A 23,225-nucleotide genomic window follows, 5' to 3' on the forward strand; every position below is an offset into this window, starting at 1 on the left:
AGTGTGGGCACCTCTGACCTGCCTGCAGCAGCCGAGGTGCCAGCGCGGGGAAGCACGGGAAGGGTGATGAGCGCCTAGTTTGATTCTCTGCTGACATCTACAAGGGTACCAGCTCTGGAGCTGATGGCTGCTGTCTGAGCACCTGTCAGTCACAGCATGACTGTGAACACTCACTTCACCTGACATATTCTACAAAACAGCTATCGGTTTAAACAACTTTATTTCTCCCCTTCTCAGTCAACTTTGAATCATCATCCTTGAGGTAGACGACCAGATATTCCAACACACTTTCCCTGCACCTTTCAGTATCACATATTTCAAGTAAAAAATAATCTATTTTCAAACACTGTAGCTAGCAATTTCACTTTTGCCTACAACGTCATCTATACTGTATCATGTCTGGAAAGAGCTCTTTTGTATTACATTTGATGCTTTACATTTTCAAAGCACACCCAAAAATCAGCTAAATAAGGATTGCATTAAACCCTACAATTTAATCATAGTACATGATTATATATAGTGTATATATATTATATCTGTATAGTTTTACGGCCAAGTTACAAGCCCCTGAGAACAGAGTTTATGCAGAAACACTGGCACCAGTGACACTAATGGATGCAGCTTTATTTAGACGTAATTAGTATAGAAAGCACCTGAAATTATTTATATTTTCTATTTATAATAGATTAACTCTTTGGATATTTTCATAACTATATTAAGAATACATTTGTTAATCCTAAACATCCATTGTGGAAAGATTATATTTACACAAAAATACATGAAGACTTGATGCTGAAAGACCAAGAAGGGAAGAAAAGAAGGTGCCTGATCCTCTGCCCTTATATACATGGGTAGTGCCTTTAAATCAGCTCACACGAGCTGGGTCCCGTGTCTGAATAAAAGTGACAGGTTCAGGTCCGTAATGCTTTATGCATAGATGATTTTGACAAACTACTATTCAAACCGTTTTTACAAATACATTCTACAGTAACTGTGTCTACGGGCTCAGGCATCCAGCCCTGAGAGAAAGATGAAGTCTGCTCCCTGCTTCTGTAAAATCTACCAGATGGGGCACATGTCTAGAAGTAGTTGCTTTTACAACTCTGCAGTGAAATGCACCCGTCTGCCCAGCACAGGATACAACCCCTCGAGCATCCCGTCACGAAGAGCTGCTCCTCCACTGATCCTAAGACTTGGACAAGTGAGTCTTGGTGAAACAGTAACAGCTTGCTTAAAATGCCAAACAAGCCAATCCCCAATTCAAAACAAAGTAGATTCCAACCTGTTGCCCAACTTGTTTGTATTTTTCTATCTACCTACAGATGTTGCTGTCCAAAAAAAGAAAGAGACCTCAGCTCAAGATACCAGGGTTGTATCACCTGTGAAAATGAAAGCGTACACTTCTCCGGAGTACAGGAACTTCTTGCATTGGCTACATTCTTCATTAAAGTTGTTCTCTCCAATGCTGTGAATACAATCTTGGTTTGCAACATATTTTAGAAGACAAACTGAACATGTTTGCGATACTTCTGACAGGAAAATGGAATTCTTTCCATATGGAAGGAATATGAATTTTGAAAAGTTAATAATGACAAAATTTTTATAGGTAAAAAGTGCAAATTTTTGTATATTACCTCCAAGCATTTTACACTGCTACCTACAGGGAATTTCAAAGCATCCTTCATTTTGTTGTGATTTACCAGTTGAATAGTACGTTTTGACCAAGAGTCATAAAGTATATTTGACTGCTGCCTCCTGACTGTACAGATGCAAAGAACACCTTGGAAGGGGAAAAAAAAAAAAAAAAAAAGAAGCTACTGTCAGTTTACATTTATGAGAATATTTTTACTCATACAAAAAATCTGATAGAATGCCAGTCCCAAATACAAGGATATTTATATCCCAATTCAGTTTTAATCCCATGAGAATCTTTAAAGTGAAACTGTGCTTGTGGTATATATACAACTGGGATATATTTTTTTGGTATATTTCTTTTCCTATTTGGAAAGACACGAGAACATTTTAAATTAATTCATCTAAACAGTTTTGGGGCCCCAGTTTTCTAAATATGTCAGTGGGACTAAGCAGGTTTCACAGAACATGCAAGAACTGCTACATGCAACAAATCATACGTGATTATACACATTCTAGTGTCTGCAATATCTCAAATATTAGAGCACTGGGTTTTTTCCATGATGGCTGCTTTGAACTGCCTGTATTTGTTGTCACCTCTGATACCCGGTAAGGCTGGGTGGAACAGGAGTTATAACAGGGCTGACTAAAGCAGGGTGGTGTGAAAGTGCGGAATATCCATAATGAGTGCTCTGTGGGGTCAGTGACTACGTTTGCTTTGAATAAGGAAGTGATAACTAAGTGATAACCAATGTAAAAATAAAGTTAAAAAATTAAATGGTTTTAGTGCCATAGTCAACTATTGCTCATTTTTGCTAAATCACCACACTGTACTTATCTCTGTACCTTGTCATTTCTTTCACATAGGAATTTTAGCTTCTGTGCTTTCTTGTGCATGAATACTCCTTCCAGATTTCCTGTGTCCACAGAGCGCAGTTCGATCGCCTTCTCTCCCCAGCCCATGACCTGGTTAGACTGAAGGTAAGCTAAAAGGGGGAGAAAAAAAGAAAATATACATTTGATACCATTTAGCAGGTGAAAAGACTGATTCTTGCCTCATTTATGTTAATATGGATCTGAAGCGTTTCTCTTTGATAACAATACATTCTGCATTATTTGTGTTTTAAGTTTACACAAAAAGCCTTGGGAACAGCAACTAAATTTCAGTTTCTCCTCTCAGACTTATTTTGGACTCTAGACATAAATCTTAAGTATGCTGGTATTGCGTATTTTAGAATCACAATAGGTTGGGGGAAACCTCTGAAGGGCATCTTGTTTAATCCCTGTCCCTGAAGCAGGGCCAAATCAGACAAGGCTACCGGGACCTTGTCCAGACATGTTCTGATGGGTATTTCACAACCTCGCTGTGCCCCAGCTGCAATGTGTCACTGCCATAAAGGTTAAAGATTGCTTCCTAATACCTAATGGGAATTTCTCTTGATGCAACTTGTGCCCATTTTTGCCTCTCGTCCTTTCACTGTACACATCCAAGAAAAGCCTCGACTCTGTCTTCTCTATATCCTCCCATTGGGAGTTTGGGTTTGTACGTGCTATAGAGTTCAGCTCAGTCTGAAACCTAAATACTTTTTGACGTGATACTATGGCATGATTAGTTTGGTGTCCTTAGCTATTGTCAACCCATCACTGTGGTTACGTGCCATATCTCCAAAACCAACAGAAGATACTCCAGCACTGTGGAAGCTTATGGCTACTCCCTTTAAACGTGGCAATTAGATGAGAAATTGGAATAGTTATGAAGGAGTTAGCACCACAGATTTCAAATTAGGCACGGTTTCAATGAAAGCACTCTGATTAGTACATGTATGGGCTTCCAAGGTAGAAACACATTAGTTATGCTCTGTTGATAGTCAATGCTCAGAAATTGTTCTTCTTGCTCAACTATGAACTGCTATTTCATTAGTCTGAGAATTCTGGTGCTCTGAAATGATGTAGAGAGAATGTGTGCATTTGACTGGTTTTTAGCTTCAGTGGACAGTGCTTGGCTGTCCTACATCATTAGTGTGAGCAATGTCTGTTTCTTAAAACCATCCATGTTGGTTCAGGTTTTAGTCTAAAAATTAAACTTTCAGTACACATGGCTATAGGAAGCAATGCCCTGCAATTCTACTTTACAAGGACAGCAGAAAATAAAGGCGATATGCCTGACGGACTGTATATCCTTCTAGCAGTTGATTTAATATTAACTTGGAATCCTCGCTTTGTAATTCTTGTCAGAACAAGTGTATGAATATTATACCTCCTTGGAAACATGCGGTTTGGCTGCGATGTTGTGATTTTAGTTCCCTCAGAGTCTACAAATTTCCCCTAAATCTGTTTAGTATCCTTTCAGTTATTCTTTGTGCGCACTGAAGGCTTCCCTGCCACTAGAGCTGAGAGCAAGAACATTCTTTCCCAGTATCCCAACCATGTAGAAAGTGGAAGAAACCATCCTGTCTGGAAAGCAAAAGAGCAGTGAACATCTGAGTGGAAGAAGAGAAGGGACAAGGGTATTTTCTAAAAATCAAGCACCTGAAATCAATACATTTTACAATCTGTTCTTTACGCTTCAGTTCCTAGGTTGCACGACAGGGCACTGCTGCGGCAGGCTGCAAGGAAGGCGGCCATCAACACTGCTGAGCCACTGTGGCAGCGGCGTGATGCACGCCAGGGCAGCGCCTGTGCAATGTGCAGGCTGTAGCTACAAAGGCAGTCCCAGACCACACAGAAACTGAAGAAGCGATGCAATAGTCAGACATTTGCTATTTTTGGTAACAACTGACATCATATTAACTTTTTCAAACTTCGCTTTTGAACGCAACAGAAAGGGGCACACTGGATTTGGGGGGTGGGACAGCAAGGCAGGTGCATATATACAAACAGCATGAAAGCATTCTGTGGTTATGCCATTTAATTAAAAAAAAAAAAAAAAAAGGCAACAAAGACCTAATCCACTCGGAAGTCTTCCTATCTTTTCCACTACATGAAATCTGCACTCAAGTTGTCAGTAGGCTGCCTGTATCAGCTGTGCCCGTGCCTTTGGCAGATTTCAGTTTGATAGCATCTTGCAGCTCTCAGTAACAGCTTAATTCAGCTCCGGTACAACCTCTAGGTCATCTGCGATAGAAAGCCCTGGATGACAGGACCACTGCTGCTATGTTCAGGGGAGACCTGATCTCCAAGCAGTACTACACTAGGAACACGATAACACAGATCTGCCAAGTTCAGCCACCGGCGCTCTACTGGCCAGCCTGTATACTGAGAACTGTCAACTGACAATGGCAAATTTCAGTCAAGTGCAAGTGGCACAAAACCTCATTCTTGTAGCAGAATCGAAACATTCTTTCCCAAATTGCAGCTGTGGAATAACATGGCAACAAAAAGGCCTCATTATACCATTTCTGGGCTTGTCCAGTTACGAGGATTTATCTATACATGGAAATTAATTTGGAGGATAACAGGCTGTGAATTCAAAGGTCAGTACTGAGTCTTGATAATCTTCCCACGCAGGAGCACTGAACGGAGAGCCAATTAGATACTCAGAATAAAGTTGTCATATTCTGGAACAAAAGCTGCTATACCACGAGCAACTTAGGAATACTCATTTTGAGTCCACTTGCCACCTCAACAAGCTTTAGCTAAAAATATCCTATGCTTCCAACTGGCAACATATAAGGGTGTTTATATTACACCCAGTGCAAGACTGTACTGGTTTCTAGCAACCCTAGACTTGGACAGCCACTCTAGTCCTTTGGACAGTAGCTCAGCAGAAAAGGCACATACTGACTCACACTGATGTGCCAATATTGCTTAATGTGCTGGAACAACGTTATTCAGTTAGCTGAAGTTCCCCTGCTTCGCCCCGATTACTGCCTATCTTAAGAGACCTACAGCTGTGCATGAGCTGTGGTTCTTGTTACACCATTTATAGCAGCGTTACCCCCTGGACATCAAAGAATATATGCCATAAAGTTAGTAAGCAAAGTGAGCTCAAAATCAGTTTCTTAGCATCATGAAAGTATTAGGAGCAACACTCTAAACTTGGGGGGGAGACTTGGTATTTCCTGTTTACACTGTGGATTAGCATGAAGTTGAGCAGAGCCCCCACGCAGGGAAGTGACTGCTTCCAAGGGGAAATCGTTGAGGGAGACAGGAAAGGTGAAAGAAATAACTGAGCCATATTGCATCCATTAACTTCTACGAAGTGTCACTGACATGAGCTAATGATCTCAGTCTTACACCAGCAGCAAACTCACACCCTGAATGAGACAAGGACACTGGTACCACAGAAATCAGGTACTGCTACCATCTCATGTTCCTTCTTAACCTTTCTTCTTTTTTTAAAACTGTTTCCCTTCAAAAATCCCCTTCTGATCTCATCTGCTGAATCTGGCTCAGTGCCCTAAGCAGTTATTCCCAATTGACCTCTGCATGAGAGCAGAAGCCAGCCTGCTTTTAGCAAACTATCATAAAATTGGGCTTTTCCGACTAGTGTTACAGAAATAGGGCAGGAAAGGACCTCAGTGCACCTTCCACCCGTATCTCTGTGCCACATCAGTATCACTTCTGACAGTTGTTTGTCTAAGTCGACCTTAAAGACCTCTCTAGTGATGGACACTCCAAAAATTCCCCAGGCAACTGATTCCAGATAAACCAAGAACTTTGAAATGAACAAACGGAACATGAATTAAAAGAGCCTGACCCACTTTTGCATGCCTGAGTCACGGTATCAAACTCTGTTTCACAGGGTAAAAGCGAAGTGTTTGCTGCGTTACTGAATTCCTTTTTTTTTTTTTTGAGACAGTATGTGCGTAGGTGAAATTCAATGCCAAAAAAGCTACTGCATTTTGCTTTTGTGTACACGTTTGAGACAATTGCCTCAGGTAAGTATGCAGCTGGGCACAAACATGAAAAGAATATCCACTGATGGCTTTGCTGACAGGAAAAGATAGCAGCTATTGCAGACCACAGAGATCTTAAAACTGAGCACACTTCCACAGAGCCCTGCTTTGGCCCTTCAGTCAAACCCAGTATGCTTTATGAAATCACAACCTTTACTGGTTCTCCACTCTTTGGGGAAAGCATGTTTGATTATTTTTAGACAAATGGAAGGGAATACACGTTGACAATCGGGAATGGAAATAACCTACGGAGATACCAACAGTGTCCTGTAATGTAGCAAGGCTTGTTTCCACTGAAATCCAGCCTTGAGCTCTCCAGGGATGCTGCTGATCACTGATTAGGGATTGATGAGCTATCTGCATGTACTTCTACCTGTTACCCATGCTTTAAAACTTAACTGCCCCCAAGTTAAGCAATTTTGGGTAGGAAAGCTGAGGAAGGAGCTGGTAACTTCTCTAGTGCAATTCTGTTAAACAGTATTACTGCTATTATTTATGTTACCTGGATAAAAGTGGGTATTTTCTTTCTCCAGTCACAGCTGCGGAGAACTTTCACCAAATGAGAGAGGTTAGAGAGTCAAAATCAAGAAGGAAAAAAACCCCCTAAGGCTTAATAAGCTCACAAATGGACAAATTAAGGAATTGGCCATGGAAGGCAGGTGTTCTTCTCCTGTATGTTTTGGTTAGGCTGTACTGGACAAAGGGCTAACACATACAGTTCCCTAACCACCCTAAGCAAGTTAGGAATAAATTTATTATGACTGTCTTTCTTTTTTTCCCCTCCCCCCCTGCCCCCAAACATGCATGTGTCTGTGCACCTCTGTTCCAAAGCTGCTCTGTTCCAAGTTGTTATTCACTCCTTTGTAATTATTCCAGTAGAACTGGTAACCCAACCCGGAAATGTATCTGGGGTGACTGTCTGCTTGTTTGAATGCTTTTTGCTGTTTCCTGAAGAAAAAGCGTGCAGGAGACCTGGCTAACAAGAACCCTTCAGATACGAGCCAGCATTCTCTGTGCACGAGCAGGACACCAACCGCTGCAAGAACCAGTGAGTGTGTTGATAGAGCACTGAGGCAGGGATTCAACCCCCTCTTGGTAATACCGTCTGTTTCTCTACATAACATCCTTTTTGCTTCTAATACATACATGGCAAAGGAAATCAGGACTTCTATTGGTTCCCCACTCTGGGAAAATCCAGTTGTGTGACAACCCTCTAAGATTACATAGATTCATTACTCACACAAAAGGGCAAAAGTGCTCCCCAATCTTATTAACTTAATGTTACTTAAACCCTTTTTAAATCCTGTTTTATAGAAAGAAAATATTACAGCTATATTTGTATTTAGCCCTCCATATGTGAAATATCTTTCAGATTAAACATAGATAAAGTACTTCTACAATTTTAATTTCCCACAGGATTTGAGTTTCCTCTCTCCAATTTCTTATTAACAGATCGGTCACGGAGGTTCTAACTTAAAGACTATGAGAGTAAGCTATATTTAGATACCCTTGCCCTAAATCCATCAATTATAATAATACAAACTATTTTTTATTTTTTGTAGTCAAGATATTCTCACCAACTACAAAAGTTTTCTTTCAAAGTAATTGTTTAAAGAAATCAAGAAGTGAGCAAAGGATGACTAGAGAGCACCCTGAAGTTAACAAAAGACCCTTCTATCTCTGAAACACAGAGTGAAAACTTTAAAATGAGCTCATACAGACTTTAGGAGGTCTGAAATGTGTCTGGAAATTCCAGGAAAAGGGGATGTCTTATGAAACTTTCAAGTTCCGCCCCCCCTAAGTTTGACCGTGCAAACAACACAAGTTATTCACACTTCTGTTACAATAGTTAAAGTTTTTGTCTGAGGCCAAGAATTTCAAAGGATCAAGAAAATTAATAGGAGCTAGTAGGAAACATTAAAATAATAGTTAAGACAGCTCTTTGTTTAAAGTTTGTGTGTTGAATTGGAGGTTGGTTTAATTTGGTTTTAGTGGAAATGGGATTCCAGTCAGAAGTCAAATTAATCTTGTACCACATCTCACAAAGACTGACAGTTTCTGTTCCAAAGAAATCAATTTCTGAGATATCAGGAGTGCTGCAGTAGCAGCAGAAACGCAAGGGTTCTCAAGCTAATGTATTGGAAATTTTTCCAATGACAACTGAGAACTGAGAGGGGCTGTTTGGAGTCTGCCTCCCTTCAGTTCTGGAATCTGCAGAAGTATAAAAAACAAGTGAGACGGATGGATGGAGACAGACACCTTTCCTTCCAGACAAAACTGCAGTCCTGCTTTCTGAGCCCTGGGAGAAGTTCTACAAAGAACTGGCTGTTTAGTCAGCTCCCCTAACCTTACTATCCAAACCATTTCATCTCTCTCCCTCCCTCCCTGCCTCCTGAGCAGGATGTTTCATTATACCTGGATGGGCACCACCTTCCCACGGTGATGCCCATTTCTCTAGACTGACTACAGAGAAAATCTGAACTATTCACATAGACAAAACTCTTCAACTTCTGTACAGTACAATTCACCAGACAGGCTGCCACCCACCCTCAGAAGCATCTTCTCCATCCTCTTCCTATTTTATGCCCTAAAATACTGTAACAAAAACACGTAGGCAATTTTGTACTGATAGCTTTCCATGCAATTGATTATCATCGTGGTGTGCAGAAGAACAGGAGAAACAGCTGTATGAGCACATGGAAAGGCAAACGTCCAAATGGCATTCCTTCTATTAAGATGTAATCAACCTTGAGGAATTGAGAGTATTATGACTAGCCAGAAGTATACCGAAGGCTGTTTTAAACTAATTAACTAGCACAGAAGATCACATATTCACCTGGTCCAAAGTGGTGAAGTTTTATTCACTTAAATGCTAGCTGCATACACGCAAGGGAGTTTTTACTGAAGTCAAGACAGTGTGATTTCCAGGCTACAAGAATGCTTTACAAACCTCTCCCTCGTATCTGTCGGTTTGATGATTCAGTACTTTCAACAGCCCTAGGGAGAAGGACTCAAGCTCTCTCTGCTGTGCTTCTGAGGCACTCCTGCAAACTCTGTCTAGAGTAAGTGAAAAAGCTTTGAGACGAATCAGTGCCCAGTGACACAAACTGCAAATTTCCAAGTAGGAGTCATAGATCTGTGACCCTTCTTGCAATATCCCCCCTTTCTAAAGCAGGATGCAAGGAAGCCCCTCGTCCCCTATATATCATCCATCTTTGAAACACTATCTAGTAACAGTGACTCTTTAGGACATAGCTTATAGTAATAATACAACTAGAAAAGCCTGTAATAGTTTAAAATAACATCCATGGTTTAAAAAGTAGTAAACATGGGATTAGGGTTAATCTCTTGCAGGATGCTTATATAAATCCACGGATTTCAAAATTGATTCTTCCCAAGGGAGGGAAAAACGAGTTCTAACTGATGGAAGTACATGTGGGAAAACAAAGGAGAGTTTAAATAGTTATGAAAATCATATACCATCTATGCACATCATCAGATGGATGAGACATTACAGTTTAAAGAAAACATTCACATTAGTAAGCTTGCTACTTTTAGTAATGTCTAAGGAAGCGCGTCCCATAACGCCATGCTTCTTGCAAGCTTCAGTCTCCTTCAGATAGCATCTGTCAGTGCAGCTCCCAGTTATGTTCAGTATTTCTCATTAGAGCTCTTCTTACCTTGGCTGACTAATTGCTTTTTGATTATTGACTATTTCTTACAGTGTTTCTAAGGGGGATGTAAAATTTCAACATATCAAAGACCATTAGATATTCCTATGAAAAATGGAGAATGGGCTTGAAACATTTTAATTATGCTCAGTAGCTCTGAATATGGGCTGAGAATTGGGGATAAGGCTGCTCAGTGAAGGGAAGGAAACACTGTCTAGTTAGCTCATAACTTTCTACCTGCCTGTTGAAACTGAACCCATTTTGCTGCTGAATTTTATTGAAAAAGTGCAAAAGATAAGTTGTCATGTCACGATTTGTGTTCCAGAGGTGGGTTTCTTGCCCTCAATACTGTGGAAACCCTCTACAAATGTTAAACCCAGCATTTACTCAAGGGTGTTATTCTCCTGATTTTAACTTTTCCTAAAACTACCCAGATGGAAGTGAAAGGAGAAAGGTGAGCATCCTTGATTTTGCACTGTGGCATCCAGTTTCTGCCAAGCAAATACTATGCTTTTGTACAACCTAAGCATCTTGGGCTTTGTTTGTTGGTATGTTTGTTTTAAGATGCAGGAGACCAGGAGTGAACCAGGAAAGAAATTAAAAGCAACCAATAGTAAAACCAAAAAAATCTGCCTGTCTTGTTCTTGGTTTTCCCCACACTGTTAACTTGAAGTCCTCTGGGGAAGGTGAAACAAAAAGCTGGCCTGGCTACAATACCATCGGAATCTCCTGCACAGCCACCCGCAAGCATGGAGAGACTGAGAATCTATTAGAAACACGCTGGGCTGGCAGCCCCATGAATCTAAAGTGGTAAAATTAAGGGGCCATTTGACAGCAGTTACAGATCTCTTCAGTAAACTGACCTCTCCACAGCTGTGAATTTTTACATAAAACGCTATGGGCTATGAACAATCGGAGTAGGAAACAAGAACACCTTTCCCCCCCGCCCCTGTAAGTCACGTAATTCTCTCTGTGAAAGCTGGTAGTAAGCTGTATCCTCAGTGAATATACACCCTGGCTGTATAGCCAAGGTATGATGCCATAAAGAGTGCGACAAGAATACAAACGCTACGATCCAAATGTGAAGACCCTATTGCAATCATTGGCTGTCTTAACACAAACATACATAAATCTGTTTACACATCTGGTTTGCTCAGAAGCTCCTTTATGTGCCATACCCCTTTCATACGGATACAAACCTCATAAAGAAGTCAGGCTTCACGCAGCAGTCTTATATTTAATAAAGTGCTATTTTTCATACCTACCTACAGATGCTGGCATTTCTCCCCACTGTAAAACCGTCTCCTTTGTGAAATGCCCATATATATCAATGTAGATGCCTTCATCTTCATAGGTGAGTAAAAGCTCCATTCCGCTGGTATTCGGGAGGATGATAATGGCATGTGGGCGAATAGTCCCCTGGATCTAGAATCATATTTTACTAAGATTTATATCAGAAAATGGACTGCAATTTTAGTGACTACATCAATCCAACTAGCTTGGCAGAGCGATAAAAAAAACTAGCTCATGGCTCATGGAAAGTGAAAGAAACGCCTGTTTTCAGGAAGGCTGCGTATTTTGCTAGCTAGCCTCTGAAACAGGCTTTCTCCCCTCCTCCCCCTTTGAATATCACAGTAGGTTTGCAAACAAATCAATGTTCCATATTTCACTATACATTTACCGGTATTAATTGGTTTCAAGAAGCCATGGAGCCGCTGAGACACAATAATATTTACTTACTCACAAAACAATTGCATTCTTTAAGTAGAAGAAAGATGAAACAAATTTGAATTCACAATTATTTCAGAAGATGGAGGAAGGACAAACACTTTCACGTTCCAGGAAATCAGTGCTTTCACTTTCCATGCTATTTCCCTATCCCCACTCACAAGCTATAACAATATTTACAGCCAGTTGAAAAGCTACCTGGACCTTTCAAATACAAGCCATCCTAACCCTAACCCTTCCCACATCCTTCACTAAAAAGAGTTCCCCATTTAAACGCTGTTCTGTACACATTTTCTGCATGCCACAGGAACGCTGCATGTCACTCACACAAATTATTTTAATAGCTGTTCAATGCACTAGAATCTCTCCCAGAAGCCAACATGTCCCAAGTGGAGAAAAAAAAAAAGTCTGAAGTACACAACAGTGAAGATGGGGTTTGATGAAATCATTCTTGAAAGGAAAAGAGGACAGCTTTAAAAAACAATAACAAAACACTTCCCTGTTTAAAGCACTACTCAAAACAGGATGTTAAATAGTAAAGCGCTAGAATTAATATTTTAATAGGAAGCGTATGACTGGAGTTTTACATCATTCGCACAAGCCAGCAACACACAGATTATTTTTTTTTTTCCTTCAAGCACATACATTTATGCACACTGTAAGGGCACAAGGAACAGTAAAAGAAGCACTGAAGCTGTACTTGCCAAACTGAGCACACTCAGGCCAACCACTTGACTCCGTGCCTCCGCAACAACTATCCGTAACACTAGAACGGGGATCCAGAGTCGCAGAGCAATTTTAATGCGTTGCCTTGGTACTCGCATGAGCGATCGAAGCAGGTAAGAGATGAAGAAAGAGATGGGGAACCAGGAAAAGAGGCTACCAGAAAGCAAGAGTATCTAGAGTCAGCCTGTTAACGTCGGGTCTGTTGCCACCACAAAGCTCCTTGAGAGAATTACCCAATTCTAACAGATGTTCTTTAAAATAATAAAATACTGAAAAAGATACAGCCACTGTAGCAGCAGATTTATTTCAGGTCTAAGACTCTAAAGGGAAAATATATTTTTAGTACGTTCTAACTTTTGGTTGAAGAGCACACACAAGCGGAGTCAGTCTTAAAGGTGCCCCACATATTCAGGACAGTCACCTGGGAAATCTCTTTCATCAGGTACATAATTATATCTGCAGCCTGTTGAAAAACTAAAGCCTCTGAGAAGGTTCACTTTTGTCTTTGCCTTTCTCATCTTGGGCAATTATGCTAATGATCTTTTTCATAAGTCATTATTCACCTTGCTTAGCAACCAGCTTCCAGGGATGGCATGCGGGCACCACGCTCAGAGTTATAAACTGATGTGACTGTTTCATGTTGCATGGTTAACAAAGCCATTAATTGTCAGATTAAATAAACCCTCTAACAAAACAGATACGAAGTCTCTTACCAAACCCAGCACAGAAACAAACAGTGCAAGCTTTTATCAGGTGATCCAACGGTTTCTTCTGAACCGCTAGAAAAGATTTTGGTTTTGTTTTGTTTTTTTAAATTTTTAATAGTTTTTAATTGAAGAGAAGTTTATAAAGCTTAACAGCCATCCTCAAACACCGTGTCCATGAGGAGCTCAGGCCTGACAGCATCTGAAGGCTGTACTTGCCAGGGCAGCAAGGGATCAAGTGGCTTGCACGGGAGGTGTGGGTTTTCACTGGGTTTGAAAACGTGGGGCTGAGAGTGGAGAAGAAGAAGTTAAAAAATAAAAGGGTTCAAGGCACACGCTGCAACATGCAGATCTGGGATGAGACTTCTTCAGATCTCCTGAGCGTAACTTCGCGACATGTTGCCTTGGGATGCAGGGAGGCCATGGCACCCAGATGAGCTAACCCCCTGCCCCTCGGGAGAGCTGTTGACTTCAGGGAGGTTCTCAAGTGTGCACAGAAGTTTCCTTGCCAGGAGCCTCCCATCAAACTGGAGCCCTGGGAACCTGCTGAAAACCGAAGCCCTCAGGTTTCTCTAGCTTTTAGTACTCACAGCTTTGAGAACAACTATCTAGAACAGCTAAAAAATAAGCGAACCAACCAACAAAAAAGATTTAAACCATAGCACAGACTTCATATTGGGCAGCCCCATGACAGTCATTCACTTCTGCATGGGAATTTTCCATGATCTGAGTTTAAGCAGGAATTTAGCGATCACCATCACCTCAATGAATGGATGCACAATGCAATATGCATGCATCAACCAGAAATCAACACCTTCATGCCAATTTCTTGACAAATCTAATGGGAAAATCCTGAGGAAAATGTAAAAATTCTTTTGGATTTAAGGACTGATTTCATGGGCAACTGAACGGTAAGACAATCAGCAAATTTATTTAGTCTGGAAGTTGGGTTTCTGCAAAGTTGTGACTGAAAGGCAAATCACATTTTGCACACATAGCCTGGATCTTTAATCACGTGAAAGAAATGCAACTTTGCTCCACGGTGAAGAGACTGGGATTGTTCACGGGTGCACATGTACACCTGGATCCTCTAGCTACAGGCACTCACTGGTGCAAAGGTAACATGCTTGCAGTGGATCGAGACTAAAATATGTGGCAACGGCTTTTGTAACCCAGGCCAAATTCCAGCCCAATTCAGCAATAGGTTAATCAGCTTGTTAGTAAGATTGAAAAGCATGGTGATAGATTGTAAAAGTCACCTAAACTCACACAGATATTGTGGTGTCTTTGATTGCTTAAGGAGTCCTGAATTTCCCGGATAAATCAATTAAAAATAGCACTGTCCATACAACAGGATTTCTGACATCATGCCATTAAAACTGTTATTCTAAATGTGATAAAAGCCTCTTAACAGAGCTTCAGTGTTATAAAAGTATATGAAAAGTGGTTTTCTATTAGCTGATATACAGTAATTTTATCTCCTAACCCTGTCTTCTGAAATATAGCACAACTCTTAACCTGATCATCATACATATACAGGCCAAAGAACAGAGGCATTTACATAACTTTTTGGAGTATCTTACGTGTGTTGGAAGGTACAGGTCATATACAGATCCAGAGTCCACATCAATAGCATGAAAGCCTACTAGGGAGCCATATATGACTTTTAATCTTTGTCCATTTTCAACGGTCAGGTCAACTGACAGCGGTTTGTGATGAAGTGCGGTAAAGGACTGGAAAAGGAAAAATACACTGTAAAACACAATAAAGCTGTTGGTTTACATACGACCTTAAGAATTTTCAAAACTCCAAAGTTAGACAGCTACTTTTGTTAAATAGTATGTTGCATTTATAGAGCTAAATATCCACCATCCACCAAGTTGCAAGGAGAGTTCAGTTGTATTTTGAAAAAAATCCAGATTATAGAAATGCACTAGGCGAAAATTAGGCTAAGTACCATTCATGTTCAAACCATTCATGTTCAATTTCCTCCTCTTTTGAGGGAAATCAGCATCAACTTTGTGAACTCAAATGTACTTTTTGGCACAGCCCTGAAACAAGTTATTCACAGCTAACAGAATCCTGACTGTGGTGGTTTTATGACTGCCATCTCCAATGTATGTCAAACGTGCTACATTTTATTTGAAAGAATGTTATACAAAGCAACAAAAAACAAAAGCAAAGAGTAGATGAGGGACAGCAATACATCTGAACCAGAGTGAAGTTTCACTTACCTTAAAAGCCATGAATTTGTGATAAGGCTTTGGAGCCCAAGCATAAACCTCCACTGAGTTTTTCAAAGCAATTACAAGGAATTTGATTCTCTCATATTTTACTGTAATACAAGAAGAACAATTCCTTAGGCACCAGACAGACACTGGCAAGACCATCTCATCACATGAAATAATTTCAACGGACTGCTTTTAGAGGTAGACATTACCCAACAAAGGAGACTAATGAATTCTGGATATCAATGTTTAACACTTTGTGTAAGTGACAATACCTTGACTGAAAACATATAGTTCATTTATTCTCAATAAAGCCAGATGACTGTTAAGAACTTTTACATATTGCTTTTCATGTACCTATGAAAACAAATAATACATATCTTACTGGTCAGGAAAAAGGGTCTTGACCCTGCAGCTAAGCCCACCTACCTTATTTTTCAAGTGTGAACACACCCCAGCATAACTGGTTGTGAATAAGCTGCTGTGGGAGGAATGGTGCTGTTAGCTGAACAATTCTGTTACACTCTGCAGGATTAATTTTCATTTCACTGTTCATGCACAGGGTTAAATCCCCATGTGCTAGCGTGGGCAAAGGACTTCCATGTTTCCGAGATGAGTAAGCATTTAAGAGATGAGTAATTTTTCTAAGATGATTAAGGTCATGTTGGGTCCATCGAGAATAAATGAAGAATCATGCACTGAAAATTAAGGCTTCTGGGTACATTGTGTTTTCACCCTGCCAGAGACAAGCATTTGCTTTGGAAACAGAACACCAGGGTATTGCATCCAAAAGCATTTACCCTTCATTTCATATTCAGCATCTGCTTGGCAGGGATTTTTAAAAGATGCAGGTGTTACACTACTGAAGTGAGGGTTGTTTTCTGTGGGAGGAGGGCTTCATCAGCCCTTGTGGCTTACAAAAGGAGCAGTTCACACCAGCCAAACAGTATAGCAGAGGCATGAAGAGTGGCTAAGGATAAGACACTGGTCAGGAAAATCTCACATAGGCAGAGAAAAAAAACCCCACAAACCCACAAAAATCAACCAACAAACCAAACTCCACTAAAATGTGGAAGAGTTCAACCTTTTCCTCTTCTACCTGGAAAAATGGCTGTAAAACCAAAGGTCAAGATACAAGAAGATTCACCAAGAGAAAAACAACAGCAGCTGTTTAGTCAAGGAAGTAAGAGTGGCTTGTCGTATGTAAACACGGAAGCTCCTGTCAAATGTTTGCCTAATTTTAGGATGACTATTTCTATTTATTTTATTTTTTAAAAAAACCACACCAAACCCAAAGATGAGCAACTGAAGTGGAATATGTGGGTGCTCTAGCTATAACCAACCACAAGGTAACAATGCACATCTGTTTCACATTCTTTCTTGGATTTAACCCTTGCCACTTTTAAAACCATGAGATATAAAAGCAGGAAAAAAAAAAGTCAAACAAAATATTTATGAGTCAGCCACCTCTCCGTCTCCTGCATTCCTCTATATCATTTCTCTATTTGACTTTGAAAAAAGTGCCACTTTCACATACCATCTTTCACCAAAGCAAAATTTGTGCTATATATCACACCCCTCACTCAGTTAAATGACAGGAACTACCACAACACTGATGTTGACCTTCAAGAATGAACTGCCTGAAAGCCAAATAAAAGCAAGACGGCTTTTCAGCTGCTACAGTACCATTCCCAGTGTGTAAGTTTAAACAAAGGTATATTTAGTTCTTTTATGATCTCAAGACAGGAATGATCTGTAGCACATCCAATCTGATCTACCTACGGACATCGCACAAATGTGATTTACTAGTACTTTACTAGTCCAGTTTCTTAGCAGTTACTCCGGGCCAGGAGGGAAGCACAGAGGTGGAAAAGATCAGCCTAATTAAAACCTTAAATAACTACAGATTTTCTAAACCACTAACTGAACAACAGACCAGGGCTGGCACTCCCTTCTTTCAGCCATCATAGGGAATACCCGTAACATCACCTGCTAACTGCTGCAAAAAGAGATGCTACCTGGAATGACAGGAGCAAAGCACCTGCCACGTCAAACAAGGAGGTTTGAAAGAACCCGGAGGTATTCAGCCCAATACAATCCTGAAACAGAGCTGAAGAAAAAGGTTGGTGTCCCGAAATGCAAAAGGATGATTAAACAACTCTCTGAGGAAAAAAACCAAAAAGTCCTTACCGACTTTGTAGTGTACGCAGCCTTCCAGGTCACCCACAGACACCCAGCCTTGCCGCTTCTCCACCTCTGGATCATTGCGCAAAATTTTATTTCTCAGCCATGACAAGTAATATACCCTCAACTTATTCTTCTTCCCTAGGATTTGCAAGATAAGACAGACATAACGCTTTAACTCACTGAAGCACAAACGCTCCCACGCTCACAAAAAGCCAGTTTGGTGACTTTGGGTAGAGCGGGTGTTTGTGCCTCGCGGATGGCGACGCGCAGGAGGCACCTGGAACACCAGCAGCCCTATGGCCTGTGGCACACGCAATTACTTCGTGACTCAAGCTGCATGCAAGCTTTTCACACCTGACTAAAATTCTTCCCTCAGGCCAAAGAATAGGTCTCTACAGAGGCATGTGTTATCAGAAATAATCACGTTATCTGGCATTCACTCTTTGATGTGAAGGAAGGAACACAGCCATGGCCTACAATGGCCATTTTGCATGACTCATTTAGTGCTAATTAACTGACTATCTTCATTAAAGGCAGCTATTTTCTTTTGGATGCCTTTCCAGGTGAGAAAGACTTTGTCATCTTTCATCTCAGTCTGTCTTTCTGTCACTTTAGTGCTTAAGTACATATGATTAACATCAGCCTGGGATCACAGGTTGGTCTAAAGAGAAGGACTGTGTCACATAACCAACTGGACCTGGCCACATGGTCCAGCTCTTGCCGTCATCTACCATGGGAAGTCTGGACGGAAGACAAGGAGCTGCAATTCCTTGCTGGACCTACATCTCTGACCTTGTTATGTACTAAGCATCCTTTGAGGCCGCTCTCATCCACGGGGAATACAGGCCCCAGTACCCTGCAGGGCAGAGTCCAAGCTGTTTGTCAGCAGTCGTTGGAGGTGCTACTCCATTTAATGTTACTGATGCTTTCACAGTACAGATCACTCTCATGTTACCACTCGTACATCTTGTTGAACACAGATTGAGGCTACTTAATGATATTTTAATAGAATTGCACTTTGATAAATGCTCACCCATCACAGAAACAAGCAAAAAGAGTGACAAACTGTAACTTGCTGAGAGCCAGTTCATTTTAAGGATATGAAACACTTCGTACTTCCCCCAAACCATTTTAAACATTACCCAGGTAATGAAACATCCCAAAGCCTCTCTGAAATGAGAATGTAAATGTTTAAAAATTCAAGAGAGTTTTCCTATTAACAAGAATAACTGTCCTGTGTTTTTCTGTAAGAGGAAATTCCTCAACCTAGTTTATAACCCAATTCTTCTTTTTAATTGCTTCCAACCCCAGTGCAGGTCAGATACTTTTAGACACTGAACTAACCTGATATAGTAATTAGCACATTGAGTCCTTCCAGAACATCCATTTGCTGGAATCGCCTCCTTGTAATCAGCGAATAAACTCTGCCTTGCCCACTTCTGTCCAGCAGCCACAATCCAGTCTCTGTTCCCACCAGTAAATTTACTCCTGTTGATACATGGAAAAAAAATCCTGCATAAATCACCTAACGATTCAGAGGCCACCAAGTGTTCACTGTTTTGAGAGCTGATTCTTATTTAGTCTCACTTAATGGTACCCGATAATTTCTTTGTTGCTCTGTGGATGACCTCCCAGAAAAATGAATAGAAGAAAAAAGGATTTCACCATTACAGTTTTTACCTAGCAGAACATTTATATGCCCATGTAACTTGAAGGATATTCAAGGATAGTTCCGCTGAGGTCAATGTTGATGTAAACAAAAAGGAAAATGCTTTGTGAACTCCAGCTCCTCAGGTGACCTTGGGAAGTGCCTGTGAGCACTGCAAAAGTCCCAGTCCAGATCCACTCCACTGGCAACACAGGAGATCCAACTAAATGATCTAAAAGTGTCTACCAATTAAGAGACAAAAATAACAATAAAATTTCCCTCTTTCTCCAAATACAACACTCAAAACACTGGAGGACCAAACTTGTGGGAAAAAGGGCTGCTGTTATGAGGAAGCACAGTGCGTGTTTACGAAAAGTCTGTTTTGCAAGAATGTTTTCAAATGCCAAATTCAAGGAGCAAATCCCTCTGAAATCCACCTGCTCCCAAGGAAGTGAAAGCTTTAGTGGATTGCTAACATCAGAGGATGTCAAAAACATGTTCGGCTGGCATGACAGCTATGTTTCCTAATCAGCAGGTTCTAAAGAAACCACATGAGGTACCCCGCTATAACAAGCAACCTCCTCTACTGGCGATGCTCTGACAAGTAGCTGGTGCTCTTCAACCTCAAGGCACATCTACAGTCCTTGCCACACAGCTCCATTCTTAATTTGAAATCCTGGACTCCTACAAACATACATTACACAAAATCTGTGAAGCTGTAAACTGGAAATCTATATTTCCTTCGGATAATGTTGCGTCTGCTTGACTTATTTGCCATTCCAGACTCAAAAACTGAGTAGTAGTAAAAGGCTGGGTGAGCCCCATAGAATACATCTGTTCTTCCAAAGTAGGAAGATGGTTAAAATAAGTCAAGAGCTTAGCCAGAGACTGGGACAAGGACTACATTCATCTTGGTTTTACGCTATATGAAGCCAACCCTGTAAAAGGGGTGATCCAGCGAGGTTCTGAGTAAGCACTGACAGCAGGACCTAAGGAAGCCAAGCTTCGGGGAACACTGGTGCCTGCCCTGCTTCAGAGTCTTGGAATACCTCACACACACGAGAGCAAACAGCTTCAGGTTTGGATTATTTCCACTGGGTCAGGGCTTAGTGTGACCAGCTGTACTGCTCTGCAGCTCAGCCAGGAGTAAGCATCATGAGCTGCATAAGCTACTAAAACATTTGCAACTTCTGGTTCTTTCAACGAACGCAGTTTCAGTTTGGTGCCCAACCAAAACATTTTCTCATTCTGAGGCACAAAATCCTTTGCGACTGTGAGTCATCTGTTTGCCACCTTCTACCAGGAAGGCAGCGCCACGTGAGTGACTCGGGTATCTGCTTGGCGATCCGCTCCAGGGTTTTCTGATGGGAGAAGCTCAATACAACTGTGAAATCCGCCTGGCACATACTGCCAGCCTCTCCAGCTGCTGCCTTCCCTCCACACACATGCCCAAGTACTTCTGAGCTTACCCCACAACGCAGCACAAAGGACCTCTGAGTTGAATTTCTTCTTATATTTACGAATTTCTGGACTGTCGCTCTGCGGGCGGATATTCGTCGGGTTGACATTGACAACGGAGCCCTTCCTGGCATTTTCTCTCCTGCCAGGCTCAGGCTTTGCACTGGATGCTAGAATGAAAGACACAGGCGATCATGAAAAACGTAAGCATTTGGCTACAGCTCACATTTGACCTGTTTATGGCTGAATGAAAGAAACCCCAGAGGCATGAGAAAACACCTTGGGAGCATTATGTAGCCAGAGGGGAAAAAAAAACAAAAACCAAATACACATCTGGAAAATTCCTCAGGCATTCCTCAGTAAGCACTGTGGTAGCACAGCAGCAGAGCAGAGCACATCTGGAAGAAGGGCAGAAGCAGTGCATTGAACATTCACAGCTATGTGCAGGTTTGGTTTCTGGAGATGTTACTGTCAGTCTCCATTTCCAAGCAATAGGCCCTCCCCACTCCCCCCAGAAAAAGAAACCAGGAGTGACATTTTATGAGAAGGGTGAAGCATACTCACGAGAGCTACAGGAAGGTCCTACTGGACTGGTGGGAGGGGTGATGGGCAGAAGTCTAGGATCTATGAATGAAGTAAACGATGTTGTAGACGAGGTGCTGCTCTTTGACGGCGTGCTTTCAGTGCACGGGGTCTGCAACGAAAAACAAGAGCTGCTTCAGGAGGGCCATTCTAGGGGAGCGGGCAGCGCACAGCAGTGGGGTGCCTCCGAGGTTCAGAAGAATGGGGATGCAGCACACTCAGCCATGATGAAGAGTCTTAAAGCAGCAGACCCACGGTACAAACTCAGTAACAGGTGGCCTGAGCAGTTGTGCTGGGATGCTCAGCCAGGCTGCACTGCACTGAGATCACCGGTTCCTCCGACCAGCCCGCCCGTGACTCCCCGCTGCCCCGTCTGCCCCAACCCCCTTGCAGCAAGGGGATGCTGGTGCCTCAGATAAGGCAGTTCAGGATGTGACCCCCTGACAGAGCTGTCACTCACCTCCAGGGACACACTTCTCCCCCAGAGCTGCCTGTGCCTACAGCAGTGCTGGGGTCCCTTCAGGGCTGCTGCGTCACGCTGCCCCAGCCCCTGCCCACCCCGCCGGGCACCGGGATGGGGAGAGCCAGGGACAACGCACAGAGGCAGGCGAGAGCGCTGCGTTGCTGATGTGACAGGTACAGGAGCTGAGGGTACAAGCCCTTCTAGCTCAGGTAAAAGGGGAGGAAAAAACTGAAGGAAAGAACAGGGAGCAGCAAGGGAGATGGGGGTAAACAAGTGGAACAAGAAAATCTCGTTAGGGATTGCAAGATTTCTTACCCATCCCCTAGATAATTTTTTTCAGGAAAAGAAGGGATGTGGTGAAAAATCTCATAATAAAAAAAGGCAGGATAGATGAAGTTAAAATGCTCTCAGCCTCAGCTCTTAACGGTTGGGGAAAATGATGGTACAAACTCATTCAACCTGTAGTTTACCTCTTACCTTATTCAGAGGTTTGTTTTGAGGTTCCTGGCTAGTCAGTGGCACTTTTGGTGGGTTCACAGGCGAGTCTGAAATTTGGCTTTGCTGGAGGAGATCTGGCAGGAGATAGTTCTGGTTGTTCACGCTCCAGAGGCCTTCTGGGGTGCCAGAGATTTGTTTCCCTAAAATCTGATCCTGCACATGAGAACATAGAGTTAAACTCCCAATTTAGCATACGTCCAATGCACTATGCAACTCCTGTTAGTTAGGACAAGAGATAATGAGCATATGGGGAGGAGTGCTCTGCGTGACGCATCATGTAAAGACAAACCCTATGGAAAGATTAAAATAAATAATTAAACACAAAAAAGCGTGTGGCAAACACCTGAGAAACCAACACTGGCTTCCACTCCTGAAGTGCTCCACAAACGTTCCTCATCCACATTTCCTCAACCACAGGTAAAGAAGCAACTTCAACCTCAGACACACTTGAGACAGAATCAAATGGCTTGTCCTAACGTTACAGATCTGACCTCTGCCCACCACACTCAGAGGCAGGTACCTCTCAGTTCTGCACCCTTAGCATTCATTTCATCGCTACTGTCCATTCAGTGAATTAGGAAAGCTTAGTCTAGAATGATGACATTCAGTAGGATCCAGTATCAGCATTTCCAGTGCAATGATGGCTGGTGACCAGCTTCAAGGAAATACTTGTAAACCACGTAAGGTCTGAGGCATGACACATGCTCTCTCCCTGACAGCAGAAAATACAGTCAGAGGTCACTTTCTGGGAATACACGGTTAGAAGCTTTAAGTAGAAGAATGATGGGACGTGTAAAGCAAG

The 23,225-nt window shown here is 41.9% G+C and overlaps 1 protein-coding gene across 6 annotated transcripts in view; it reads right to left on the reverse strand.

Moving 5' to 3' along the window:
* Nucleotides 1–598: 598 nt before the first annotated feature.
* Nucleotides 599–23,225, reverse strand: part of NRK (Nik related kinase) — a 105,676-nt gene continuing 83,049 nt past the window's right edge. For all 6 annotated transcript variants that reach the window (XM_056359457.1, XM_056359456.1, XM_056359454.1 and 3 more), the window contains 10 exons: nt 22,403–22,576; nt 21,445–21,574; nt 20,892–21,050; nt 19,119–19,262; nt 17,778–17,912; nt 15,594–15,694; nt 14,943–15,092; nt 11,467–11,626; nt 2,479–2,618; nt 599–1,780 (listed from right to left, as the gene is read on the reverse strand). In XM_056359457.1, coding sequence (XP_056215432.1) covers nt 1,697–1,780; nt 2,479–2,618; nt 11,467–11,626; nt 14,943–15,092; nt 15,594–15,694; nt 17,778–17,912; nt 19,119–19,262; nt 20,892–21,050; nt 21,445–21,574; nt 22,403–22,576 — 1,377 coding nt within the window. In that variant the 3' untranslated portion in view covers nt 599–1,696. The remainder of the gene's footprint in view (nt 1,781–2,478; nt 2,619–11,466; nt 11,627–14,942; nt 15,093–15,593; nt 15,695–17,777; nt 17,913–19,118; nt 19,263–20,891; nt 21,051–21,444; nt 21,575–22,402; nt 22,577–23,225) is intronic.

The sequence above is a fragment of the Falco biarmicus genome, chromosome 14 (assembly GCF_023638135.1).
Source record: "Falco biarmicus isolate bFalBia1 chromosome 14, bFalBia1.pri, whole genome shotgun sequence".
NCBI lineage: Eukaryota > Metazoa > Chordata > Aves > Falconiformes > Falconidae > Falco > Falco biarmicus.